This window comes from Glycine max, chromosome 17 (genome assembly GCF_000004515.6).
Source record: "Glycine max cultivar Williams 82 chromosome 17, Glycine_max_v4.0, whole genome shotgun sequence".
NCBI classification, from domain to species: domain Eukaryota; kingdom Viridiplantae; phylum Streptophyta; class Magnoliopsida; order Fabales; family Fabaceae; genus Glycine; species Glycine max.
In genome coordinates this window covers 15,505,283-15,518,486 of record NC_038253.2, presented here as the reverse complement: position 1 = coordinate 15,518,486, position 13,204 = coordinate 15,505,283, and the positions used below count along the sequence as shown (strand labels likewise).

The window sequence follows — 13,204 nt, the reverse complement described above, 5'->3', positions numbered from 1 at the left end:
GGTTTCATATTATACGTAGCATGCCTCTTCAAGGTGTTTTAGTTTGAATATATTTATTATTTTAAAAAATAAGAAAGTAATAATTATTTTTTAATAATACCCTCATTTCTTGGTATCACATCTCGAGTCTTGAATTATTCAAACATGATTTTTGCATTGATCAAGATGTTTGGATGTGTGTGGAAACATGATTTTGAATTTTGGACTCAAGTCTCTTTTAAGCAATTAAAAATAGCTTCTTCATCACCTTAAACTTGAGTTAAGAGGAAAAGGAGGAGAAGATTGAATATAGGGTTTTGATGATGCCAAAGTAGAATCAAACAACAAGGTTGTTTCAACAAACATTCAAAGGTTAAGCATTGTTTTAAGATTAATACAAGATTGTTTCAACAAACATTCAGAGGTTAAGCATTTCTTCAAGAATAATTCAAGGTCAAAGCAAACAAAATCAAGAAAAAGATAAGACCTCAAATAATCTCATTGGTTGATCAAGCTTTTGCCTCAAAACACATTGTTTCCAACATCCAAGGCTTTAGTAATCGATTATCAGGCAGTGTAATCGACTACTAGAAGATAATTTTGAAGCAAAGGGTTTAAAAAGGTTTTTGAATTTGAATTTTGAATCATGTAACCGATTACCAGATGTTTGTAATTGATTACCTGCAACGGCACTTCAGAAAACACTTTAAAAACACATGACCCTTCAAAATATAACTGTGTAATCGATTACCAGAAACTTGTAATCGATTACCAGTGAAGAATTTCATAAAAAAAAATTTAAAAAGACACATCTCTTCAAACCATTTTGAAAAGGCATTATATGTGTCTAACTTCGAAAAGCAAGAGAGAGATATTCTAAGAGAACTTAATTGTGAAATGCTCTCTCAACAATTCTTGGACAAACAGTTGCAAATCTATTGAGAATTCATCTAGGAACTTCAAATTGTATTATCATCTCTAAAAGAGAGAAATTCCTCTACGAACTTCAATTTGTATCATTCACTCTAAAGGAGAGAAATCTTTTTGTTCATTTCAGAAAGTCAGTTGTAATCAAGAGACGGGTTGTCTCTTGGATTGTGAGAATTGTAATCAAGAGACGGGTTGTCTCTTGGAGAATCTTTGAACACGAGGGTGATCTCAATGTGTGTTCAAAGTCTATAAAGGATTTACAGAGATAGTGAAAAATCCCAAGTGGATTGCTTGAGGACTGGACGTAAGCACGGAAAGTGGTCGAACTAGTATAAATCGAGTTTGCATTTTTCTCTTCCCTTATCGTATTTATGTTATTGCAATCAATTTTGTCATATTTAAAGAACATTATTTTGATTGTTGTTTTTTTCTTCTACATTTTGAGTCTATCATTTAAAAGGGGGTTAAAAATTTATTAGTGAAAATTTTAGAAACTTAATTCACCCCCTTAAGTTATTAAGGTCACTTGTCCAACAATGTTTATTTAAAATCAATTTGTAAAATCATGTTGGTTCAAAACAAACTTTACAAACACACACTAAGTAAGTTTATAATTATGTTCTAAATTTTTAATAAGGATAGTTTTGTATAAAAAAAGCTATTTTATCATAATAATTTGTAAAATTAATTTTTCTAAAATAAAGTTACATTATCTTAAAAGATAAACAAAAATAAGAGACATATTTTAAAGGTTGGGATGAAACCATTCCTAATTCGGTGTTTAGGATTCTTGTAGTTATAAATTAAACTGCATGCGATACAATTATAATGAGAAGGTAGGTATTTAAAATATAAATATATTTTACTTTAATATTAAAGAAAAGAAACAGTTTAAATGATCAAGATTCTTACCGTTCATTAACTAGTGTAGCATAATTGATTAAAAAATTAAGATAGGAGTGAAGCAACAAATAATTGTTTCAGCTTTTCCATAATGCCATCATAATTATATATACTAAAATCAATTCACATTTATTATCCAAACGCACAATATATTAAAGAGTCTAGAATCGCTTAAAATTTCATCTAAAGACGTATTTATGATGCTTCTGAGATTTGATGGATTACAAAATCAAGAGATTTACATCTTTTAAAGAATTGAATAAAATGACAAAATAAATCAGAAAATATTCTTAAAAAATACATACATTCCAACCAGATCCATCCAGAAAACCATATATAGAACTAACTTGGCCAGTTCTGTGAATGAGATGCAGCTGAAGAGCTATATGGACCAATAATGTTTCAAAAAAATTATCACTATCTATCTACATACAATTTGTGACACCTTGCAAATATTTAAATGGTATGATATAGTTCCAAATAAGATATTACTATTATTTAATTCTTATGATGATAAGGGTGAATTTCTTATTTCCAAAGTCAGGGGAGCCATGCCCATGAATCATGAGTTCCCAAGTGCTAGAAAGTTGGACAGTTATATGATCTGATTCTGATCCATTCCACCCTTGTGATCAGTTGCGGCTGTGTCAGATGCCAATCAATCAGACTCCACCACCGACCCCTTTGCAAGTTGTGGATATGTGCCCATTGCGCAGGAATCACAAGCTTTTTTCAAGTCACACACAACTTCTTTTTCGGCCAATTTTAATTTTTAATTTATTAATTTTTATCAATTAGAGGGATTGAATTTGTGGTTTTTCTTTTTAGCTTTTTTTTTCTTCTTAATCGCTTCTTCAATTTTGTATCTCCAAGTCACACGACTTATCTTATCTGCTCTTATCAGAGCTTAATTCACTTGACCATAAGCTAACCAATTATATATATATATATATATATATATATATATATATATATAGCTAACCAGCAATCTTTATCTTCCCATGTATGTTTGGATTATATTCATAATGAAAAATAATTAATTATTTTTATGGTAAAGATAAAACAATAATAATATCTTTTACTTTTAAGAAATAGAATTGATTGCTGGTGTTATCAAAACATACTACTGGTCTAGCCATAAGCAACTAAAGAGCACTTAGTCTCCCAAACCGAAAGTAAAAGGTAAAAAGGCTTTTCGTTAAGGTTTGGAAGATGAAAGGAAAGGTAGGGATTCGTTCCCTTCATTGCAAGGCCATGCTATTAGCCTATCACACATACCAATATTCATGAAGCATTATTTCATTATGAGTAATATTATATCTTTTTTATTATATTCTCTAACAAATTCTCCTAATATTTTATAGAAAGTAAGCATTAAATAAAAAACAAATATATTTAATAATTTGAAAAGATAAAATATATTTAATTTTTTCAAATTTAGTTTTGGAAAGTTTATTTCACGGCTAGTTAATTATTCTCGGAAATATAAGACCAAAAAATTATTTCACATTTGTTAAGAGATAATAAAAAAATTAATCATTAATATATTTTAGAAATAAAAACATTTTAATAATTATAATATATATTCTAAAAAAATTTAACAAAACACAAAGTACTCATCGATCGTCCAACAAAAAAGCCGCCGAGAAGCTCGGAGATGGATTAACCACAAAGTAAACGGTATTCTTCTTCTCGAAGAAATCTGTTAGTGACAGCCATACTATTTTTTTTTTCGTTAACATATTTATTAGTATAGATACCTACTTTGTGGATTACGAATTTCCCTCCAAACAATTTAATTTATTGTTTTTTTAGGGAAATTTCCTCTTTTAATTATATTTTTTCATAAATAAAACTTGATATGAAGACTTTGTTTGACATCAAACCAATATCACGGACTATCAACTTGTTAGTAACCAATAGTCACTACCATACTATTAGTACATCATCATAATGTGTAAATTGCAACAGAAAAACATAAATAATAGAAAAATGATAAATTCTTTACTGGCAATAAGAAGAATATATTTTTGTGACTTTTATAATATATATTTTATAAGTTTAATGGTAATAATATACCGATAGTATAAAATAATTTTAGTATAATCTATCTTTTTTTTTGTTTTTTTATTAGGCTACTTCATAATATTAATCACGTAGCTTTCAACAATAATATCAAACAAGCTAGTATATATATATATTAAAAGATCATGTTAATTTTAATAATTAAAGTAATTAATGTATGACATAACAATCATGACATTGATGATTGTTATGTAAGTGATAAGTTTATGATATCTTATGATGAAATAAATTAAATAAGATATTTTATTTTTGGTGACGAGACAATAACGATTATATAACAAAAATGATCATGATGGTAATGGTAGTTACGTGGGTGATAAGTTTGGGATATATATATATATATATATATATATTGAATGATTTAACTTAATTTCTTATCTTTTTCAATCTATCATTTTCAACATAACTAGTTCTAACTTAAATTTAAATGTTTTAAAAATAAAATTATCAATAATTAAAAATAAAAACATATCACAACATAAATTATTTATCATAAATTTAAAATTTAATTATTGATGATTTTCCTTTAAAATATATTTAAATTCAAGATAGAATTAAATATGTTAAAAAATAATATATTAAAAGAGATAACATTAAGTTAAACTGTTTAATTGATATTAAAATATCATTATTTTATTAATATATTTTGTTATTTTTTCTCGTAGAAATACTAAAAGGAGTATTGTATAGTGGTAGTACTTTCAAATAATTAAATTATTTTATTGAAAGCAATCAAGCACAACAAATGCAATAACATGATAATACATGTAGTTATATTATTATTATTTTTAATTTTTGTAAGAATAGTAAAAAAAAAATGGAAGAATAGTAAACTGCTAGTATCAAATAGTAACTGCCTTTGTATATTCACGAATTAATTAATACGCCAATATAATGAAATGAATAGATACTGATTTCCATAATCCTAGATTTCAATTATTCAGCATATCAACTGATCAGAGGCCACGTGGTGTGGCAATTCTCTTTAATTGCGTTACATTTCCAATTTCCATCACCAATGTATTCAATTCAAACTATTCATATTCATTTACCACTTGCCTAAGTTTCATCAACCCCCCTTCAAATATTAAACACTTTTTCTCCCTCTATATAACCTTACACTCCCCATTCTTCCCACCACCACCACCAACAACAACCTTTCAAACCCTCCAACCTTAGTTTCAATTCAAAACTTGTTCACCCTTTATTCTCTCCTCTTCCAAACATCAACCATGGCTTCAATAATGACCTTGATGATATCCACCTTGCTCTTTCTTTCTTTCACTTTGTCATGTGCTATTGACACCTCCACCATCACCAACTACACTGACAATGAGGTCATGACCATGTACGAGGAGTGGTTGGTGAAGCACCAAAAGGTGTACAATGGGTTGGGAGAGAAGGACAAGAGGTTCCAAGTTTTCAAAGACAACTTGGGGTTCATACAAGAGCACAACAACAACCAGAACAACACTTACAAACTTGGGTTGAACAAGTTTGCTGACATGACAAATGAGGAATACCGTGTCATGTATTTTGGCACCAAGAGTGATGCCAAACGCAGGCTCATGAAAACCAAGAGCACCGGTCACCGCTACGCGTACAGTGCCGGTGACCAGTTGCCGGTGCACGTGGATTGGAGGGTGAAGGGTGCAGTTGCTCCCATCAAAGATCAGGGAAGTTGTGGTGAGTTTTTTTTCCTATCATTTTGCCTTTTCTTATGGTAAAGAACTAAAGATAATGTTTGTTATCTAAGGATTTTAGATTTAGTAATCAGTTAGGGACTTGTTTTAAATTCAAGTGTAACAGCTTTTTTGCTAGCTAAGGTTACTTATCAGATAAGGCTTTGTTTTATAATTCAACTATAACAGCTTTCTCTAACTTTGATAAAAGATACCCCTTTTTCTTTTTAAATGTTTGTTTAGATATTTTAAACTGTTTTGAGATTTTTGTTAACAATATAAATAATTAACTTGATTGCATAGATTGTGAAGTAGCAATATCTTAAATTTAAAAAAGTGAGTATGATTAAATGTATTATTTTTAACCCAAAAAAAAAACTACGATCAAAGAAAAATATTGAATTAAATGTGGACAAATAGATTTTTATGTGTTTATAAGTTGATTGACATACTACCAAACACATATAGATCAACCTATGGAGTTATTTCAATTTAATTGCCTTTAGTGAAGAATACATGTGATCTAAAAAAAATACTCACTGCCGTATTATTTAAGTGGTGTTGAGTTTTTTTTTCTGAAAATTCAAAAGCATTTTAAGTATTACTTTTTGAATTCTGATGTTGAGTTGTTCTTGATTTAAATTTTTTTTTTTTACTTGATGCAGGAAGTTGTTGGGCGTTCTCAACGGTGGCCACAGTGGAAGCAATAAACAAGATAGTGACAGGGAAGTTTGTGTCCTTATCTGAACAAGAACTTGTGGACTGTGACAGAGCCTACAATCAAGGATGCAATGGTGGCCTTATGGACTATGCATTCGAATTCATCATTCAAAATGGTGGCATTGACACAGACAAAGATTACCCATACCGTGGCTTTGATGGCATCTGTGATCCAACTAAGGTCACTATACCAATCTTTGAAACAAGAAAGAAAAAAAAATCAACCTTGCCTGACACTAGTATGTTATTAAACTTAACATTTGATTTGTTTCTAATGATTTGAGTGGTTAATACTTCTGCAGAAAAATGCAAAGGCGGTGAACATTGATGGGTACGAGGATGTTCCACCGTATGATGAGAATGCCTTGAAGAAAGCTGTCGCTCGTCAACCCGTAAGCATTGCTATTGAAGCCTCTGGCAGAGCTTTGCAACTTTATCAATCGGTAAGCGTCTCACAGTGATTACTACATTGTTCCTAAGTGGTAATGTAAACACTATGCAAAGTGCAAACTCCAAAATTTATGAGAAGCTACTTGTCTAGCTCAATTGATTGAACAATGTGCATCAGTTGTTGGAAATCTCCCAGTACCTGTGTTCGATTCCTATGAAAAAAAAAATTGTTAAGAAGCTTGAGACTACAACATTCAACAATGTATAGATGTCATATGTGTGCTAACAATTTCTGGTTCTTTATTTTTTCAGGGTGTATTTACTGGTGAATGTGGGACAAGTTTAGACCATGGTGTGGTTGTTGTTGGATATGGCTCTGAAAATGGTGTGGATTACTGGCTAGTGAGGAATTCATGGGGCACTGGATGGGGTGAGGATGGCTATTTCAAGATGCAACGCAATGTGAGAACCCCCACGGGCAAGTGTGGAATTACAATGGAGGCCTCCTACCCAGTGAAGAATGGTTTAAACTCTGCTAATTCAGTTTATGAAAGCACTGAGGTGTATGTTAGCAGTGCTTGATATAACAACCTTCATCGTTATTTATGATCTTTGGAATTGGGAAGAGGAACAAGTGCTCAAGTTGCAAATGTTTCTGTTATCTTTGATGCTTCTATTGAATATGTCTGTTGGGCTATTCTTGTACATATATTTCTTCAGGTTAAAAAACTGAACCTGATTATCAATTTGTACTGGTTTTCACTCATTGTTATTCCATTTGAATGTTTTATCTGAAATCCTTAATGATATGGATGCGCTAGTTATATTTCTGAATTCTGATATGGATATTGAATGTTTGCCAAGACCCTATGCTTCTGTTCTTCAATATGAAAAACTCGGCAGTGTTAGAAATTCTCTAAATCAGCACCTCATTGTTCAAGGTTGATTCTAAAAGTTGGAAAATATTCTGGTACTACTCTCTAATTGCTTATCATTGTGCTATGTAAAAATTCAATTGAAGAACACCGGTCTACTATTAATTTAGCAGCAGTCTATATAGTTTATATTGCAGTTGTATTAACTGCAATAAAGATTCTTGATGCACTATATAAACTCTAGTACATGAAGAATTTATATTTCAGTTGCTACCAATGAAAAATTTCCTGCAGATTTTCTCTTTCCGGGATAACACTAACATACAAAACCAAAGACTATTGATATGCATGGAAGATGTCATACTGCTAGGCTGATAAATTAACACTAAAATCTGTGGCAGTAAGTATGAAAGAGTATGATTCAAAATTACCTTTTCATCATATGCTAATGACAAAGATTAGTGTTTTTCTGTTAAACGTATATGTAGCTGTTTCGAAAATGTGATCATGAATGAGAAAAGTCTGTACAAAGTTCATGTTGCTTGCTACAGTGGTGGATCAAGGGGACCAAGGAAAGTGACCCCAAGCACAATGCAAAATGGTGTCATTACAGTATGACTCAACCCAGCACATTGCATACCTACAGTTACCAACAATTTACAATTAAAGACTGGAACTAGATTCAAGAATCATGTCAATTGCAGGAATGACATTTTTGTCTTGTATCTTCTTGGGCAACTTTCATTAATAACTCTCCAATGGTTATGGCCTTGTGGATACGCGATTTAAATAATCAAAAATCAAATATTTTAAAGTTGTATCTAAAATGATTGGAAAAGTGGAAACAACACCATATATAATTTGATTATTTTGAGCAAATCCAAAATCTTTATAGACAAAACTAATCACTAGTTCTCAACCATGGGTTGAATGAAATCCTATACATAAATCAATTAATAGAAGAATAAAAAAAGATTTTATTATGTCACTTAAATTATATATAAATTCTCAAACTAAAGAATTAATAAAAACAAGTTCTTGATTACCAAGAATAGAATAATCGCTTAGAATAAAAAAATATTATATTTGTCGAGAAGTGCAAAATCGTATTCATACGATCTTCGTTGTCCGTTTTGATTAATTGAATTGTTTCTTTATAGATTTCAATACGCAGACTTTGTAGATGTATTTCCGGATATTCATTTAACATGTCATCTAAGAAAAACGATTCTTATGAATTTTTTTAAAATACTCTTTTCTTTAATGTCATTCAAGAAAATTTCAGATCACCGGGTGCCTTCAATACTCATTGGTGCTTTGTAGTTTACATTAGGAAAAGTTAAGGAATGTTTAGTTAACGAATAAAAAAAGTTCTTTTAGGTGTTAAACATATTTTTGGAGAGTAAATTCGGTTTCATCGCATGTTTTATTACCGTCAAAAATACTTTTGCACATTAAAATTTTGCTTGAAAGTTGAGTTTTATAGTAAAACTTAAATTATTTTTGCAAACACTTTGTAAGTTACATCCATAAATGAAATGCTTAACGGGCAAGTCCACCATGAAAACATAGGTGTTCAATTTCTAACTTAGGAAAACCCTTGAAAATTTTTAGGTACTTGTGAAAAAAGTTCAACAAGGGAACTTGGAAAAAAAATTGAAATATATAAGTTAATTTTAACTTACATGGAGAATTTAATTCAGTTTTATTTTATTTTATTCTCCTATAATCATTTGTTGAAAAATTTATCCAAAATGACTCTTGCATGAGCAAAACAAAAAGATAGATCAGTATAACTTCACTGCAAGAAATGAAAAAGATTTCATTCTACACAAGCTATCTATCTAAAATTCTCGTTATTTGATTACTAGTACTAATTCAAGAACGAGAGCCATTAGCCCACTTATATAGAAAGAAATAGAAAATAAAGGAGTAAAAGAAAACCCTCAGAAACTCCAATTATATCTCCCTAAACTGAATCTTTTACTAGGGCCTAAAAACATCCAAGACATCCCGTTGGTGTCCACACAAGACCTCAAAAGCAACTTTCTTCAGCTTCCATCAAATCCTCAGATTGCTCCAGCTGTCAAAATATACAGCAAATAATATCAAGCCACATGTTTGTTTGTGACCTAAATCAAGCAAATAAAATTCAATTAACCTGAAAATTTCAGTCCTCTGAAACTGAAAGGCTTGTGGTTTCTGGTGGTGCTCTCTTTACATCATAGCGCTGCAAGTAAAACAAACAAAACCAAATCTTTACCATTAGCAACAAAGATATGTTAAGAACACCAAATAATGGACCAAGCCATACAACACAACCTATGACAATAATTTTGCAGAATGAAAATGTTAGTTTACCTGTTTTCCAGATGAAAACGGTAAATATTTGTATTTAATCATATGAGATATCTGTCTCCTCATTGTAAGTGAGAATAGGACCACCCAGTAGAAGAGGAGTATAGGCCAGAACACAGGAACATCAAACACACTAAAGAAAGTCATCACAAATGCAATGCAAAATGCCTTCGTGATTGAGTACCTGTTCACACAGGAAACTTAAGCAGCTTCAGTAGAAGCAACATCTGCATGACAAAATCCTGAAGGCAAAAGCATGAAGTGACAAGTGAATGAAGAATTTGTACAACTTAGAAGCACAAATGCACAATACCCATCGAAAAAACATAAAAATGGCACCTTCTTATACTGAAAAATGTCTTTAGCTTAATGCAACAAAGTGAATACAAGTATACAACATTGTCAAATCCTCTTAAGTTGATACAACATTGTCAAATCCTCTTAAGTTGATACAACATTGTCAAATCCTCTTAAGTTGATACAACATTGTCAAACCCTCTCAAGTTCAAACTAGCAGAGCAAGCAATATGGGAGAAATGCTGGCAATGAACATAAGAAACCCATAGTTGTCACACATAATGCGGTGCTGATTCGTAACGTGAGCATTTTGGAGCAATTTCATTATTTTTGGGAATGAAAATCTAATTTTTTTGTGGGAAGAACTGACAGATCAAATCCATGTGCTACTTTCACATGTCTATTCTTTCAATTCCACATACAACAAGGTTTTAGAGAACAGTCCACAACCATGACTGCAATGTCAAGGTTTTGTTGTCCACGACTACAATTGTGGCTGCATCAACCACATTTATCAACAATTTCCTGTAATATAAAGGAACACGACAAAACTGGAACCATGGCTGCAATTTTAACCCCACCATATAATAACCATATCTTCCAGATAATCTGCTTTAACTTCCACGTGGCACTGGCTGAGTCTGGAGCAATAAAATGTTGTTAAATAGCCGCTATAGTGGTGCTATAGTGCTATTGCATTGTAGAGTTTCTTGAATTAGCGATTTCAACTTCTGTCACTATAGTGGCCACTATGAGTGTCATCATTGCGGCATGTGTCCTCTTATAATTTTTGGCATATCTTGCCAAACGAACTTTTGAGTTAATACCTAGCACCAGTCTCTCATCCCTACTCTGCACATTCAGTGCCATGTGTGAACTGTGAAGCTAGAGCAGAACACCAACTTTTGAGTTAATATTATGCCTATATTTCAATTTGCAAGAGACTTCCAGTATTTGCCCACAACGCTATCCATTACATGATATATCATATTATCATATTATTACCTTTCCATCATTTTTCACAATTGATAACACTGGTCTAGAGTAGAGGTGAGTGACTGGCTCTGCTCCCTCTTAACTAGTCGTTACTCTATTGTTACACTGACTTGAGTGCCGGAACTTCTGCAAGTGGTCATCAGCCCTTCACCCAACCTAGCACCAGTCTCACATCCCTACTCTGCACATTCAGTGCCATGTGTGAACTGTGAAGCTAGAGCAGAACACCAACAATTATCATACAAAACACCAAGGTTTTAAAATTGCTGCGGTTGCAGACAGAATTGCCATTTCTTCACAATCCTTAATACCGCAAAAAATTGTAGCCAAATCCGGGCACAATCGCAGTGCAGATAACCCACAAATTTCAACATTTTGGCTTCAATTGCAATTACCAACTGTTGTTTTTTCTTTTCTTAAAAAAAAAAAAAAAAAACTTGCAGAACTCAACCATGTAAATAACACTAAAACAGTAACCTCACAAAAAAAAGCTATAAAACCCCAAACAAAGCACAATAAGAAGCTTCGTTGTACCGTGGAATTAGGGTCCTGTGGTGATTACGAATCAAAATCGATTGGGAGATAAAAGGTGGGTTGAGGGGTTAAGGAAGAAGGAAAGAGAGGAAAGATTGTGGGTTCGATTTCCTATGCTAACAAAAAATTAACAATTAACATTTGCCGATAAAAAATAAATTAATCAAAATGGATTCTGAATTGGAGCAACTCTAATAAAATCCGAGAAGAAAAAAAACTAGGTATAAGAAGGTAGCAAAATAGCATACCAGAACTTGAACTCGGGGAGGCGGCGAACGAAGGGGCGAAACTCGTCGGAGGCGGCGATGGGGAGTATAGGGTCGTCGGCGTTGAGAATCGCGGTCTCGGGGTCCACCTGAGGGGAGAGGAACCCTATCAGAAGGTTGAGGATGTATATGCCTAAGCCGTACGAAACGACGTAGAAGCCTTCCACAAAGTACACGCGCAGCAAGTACAAAAGCGCCACCGCCGCGAACCCCAGCCACCGGCGTCCGACGTGCGGCGTCGATTTGTCCAGCAGGTGCTGGTACTGCCGCCACGCCGCGAACTTCCACCGCGACATGGCGGCTGTAGGTGATGCTCCGCCTCCGCCAGTATCCATCGTCGGTGGTACCCGCTCTGAATCTCTGGCTCCGATGTTCAACGATTTGTCGGTTTTATTCCCCTCGGGGCTGCGATTAAACTATGCTATACCCTCTTCTCTTGGTCTCAGTCCAAACTAAAATGACCAATACAACATTTTTTTTATATATTTGTACGCTAAATCCTTTTATATATACATATACATATATATATATATATATATATATATATAAGCTAAATTTTAATTTTAATTTTTTTATAATTTTGAATTGACAATTTTTGTCTACTACTTGTTCGGAATCAGTCATTTGGTTTTCTTATATTAAATAAATTTGTTTAATTTTTAAATGTTTATAATTAGAAAAAAAAACTAATAACTCTTGACATGTATCTATAATTTATCTATTTATAATAATAGATACGAAAATATCTTTAAAAAGAAAATGCACACAAGGCTTTCTCAGAAGTTCCATAAAATAAATTGCTTTGAAATAAAAAAAAATTATATGTAATATTTTACAAATAAATTGATTTGATTGAAATGTTTATTTATTATGCAATTAAATATTTAATATTTAATAACTATAAAGTTTTAGAATAAAATATTTAATATATTTATTAAATCAATTATCACTTTAAAAATATATTTTTCAATTCTTATTTAGTAATTTAATATGCACGTTTTCTTAAATTTTCAAATGTAATAAATATTACTGTGAAGTAATTTTGAAATGGTGATTTTTGTGTTCATTTCCTTTTTAATGAAATTTCAATTTTTAACAATAATAATTGTAAATTGTCAATTCCAGCATATTACTTAATACACAATTTCTTAATTTACTTAACATTTTTTCTTTTTTTTTTTTACAATCC

General features: G+C 31.8%; 2 protein-coding genes and 1 pseudogene across 2 annotated transcripts; 1 reads left to right on the top strand and 2 right to left on the bottom strand.

The window, feature by feature from the left end:
• The first annotated feature begins 4,938 nt into the window (after positions 1 to 4,938).
• Positions 4,939 to 7,455, top strand: LOC100787154 (cysteine proteinase COT44). Its single transcript, XM_003549993.5, has 4 exons — positions 4,939 to 5,583; positions 6,245 to 6,480; positions 6,602 to 6,742; positions 7,002 to 7,455. Exons 1-4 carry the CDS (start codon positions 5,130 to 5,132, stop codon positions 7,269 to 7,271), a joined length of 1,101 nt encoding a protein of 366 aa, XP_003550041.1. The 5' UTR covers positions 4,939 to 5,129; the 3' UTR covers positions 7,272 to 7,455.
• A 355-nt stretch (positions 7,456 to 7,810) lies between these two features.
• On the bottom strand, positions 7,811 to 8,850 carry LOC121173867 (chloroplast envelope membrane protein-like; annotated as a pseudogene).
• Positions 8,851 to 9,405: 555 nt separating this feature from the next.
• Positions 9,406 to 12,510, bottom strand: LOC100787683 (protein RER1A). The gene is made up of 4 exons (XM_003549994.5): positions 11,998 to 12,510; positions 9,926 to 10,106; positions 9,726 to 9,794; positions 9,406 to 9,647 (listed from the first exon to the last, which is right to left on the bottom strand). The coding sequence occupies exons 1-3, from the start codon at positions 12,348 to 12,350 to the stop codon at positions 9,735 to 9,737; spliced, it is 594 nt and encodes a 197-aa protein (XP_003550042.1). The 5' UTR covers positions 12,351 to 12,510; the 3' UTR covers positions 9,406 to 9,647; positions 9,726 to 9,734.
• Between the last annotated feature and the right edge of the window lie 694 nt (positions 12,511 to 13,204).

Bases quoted from the DNA above. Each gene is read 5' to 3' on its own strand.
- LOC100787154 (XM_003549993.5), top strand. From the start codon at position 5,130: ATGGCTTCAATAATGACCTTGATGATATCCACCTTGCTCTTTCTTTCT. The intron at 5,584-6,244 runs GTGAGTTTTTTT...TACTTGATGCAG, and splicing joins CAAAGATCAGGGAAGTTGTG to GAAGTTGTTGGGCGTTCTCA. The intron at 6,743-7,001 runs GTAAGCGTCTCA...TTATTTTTTCAG, and splicing joins CTTTGCAACTTTATCAATCG to GGTGTATTTACTGGTGAATG.
- LOC100787683 (XM_003549994.5), bottom strand. From the start codon at position 12,350: ATGGATACTGGCGGAGGCGGAGCATCACCTACAGCCGCCATGTCGCGG. The intron at 10,107-11,997 runs GTATGCTATTTT...CTGTGTGAACAG, and splicing joins CTCCCCGAGTTCAAGTTCTG to GTACTCAATCACGAAGGCAT. The intron at 9,795-9,925 runs GTAAACTAACAT...TTTTACTTGCAG, and splicing joins CGTTTTCATCTGGAAAACAG to CGCTATGATGTAAAGAGAGC.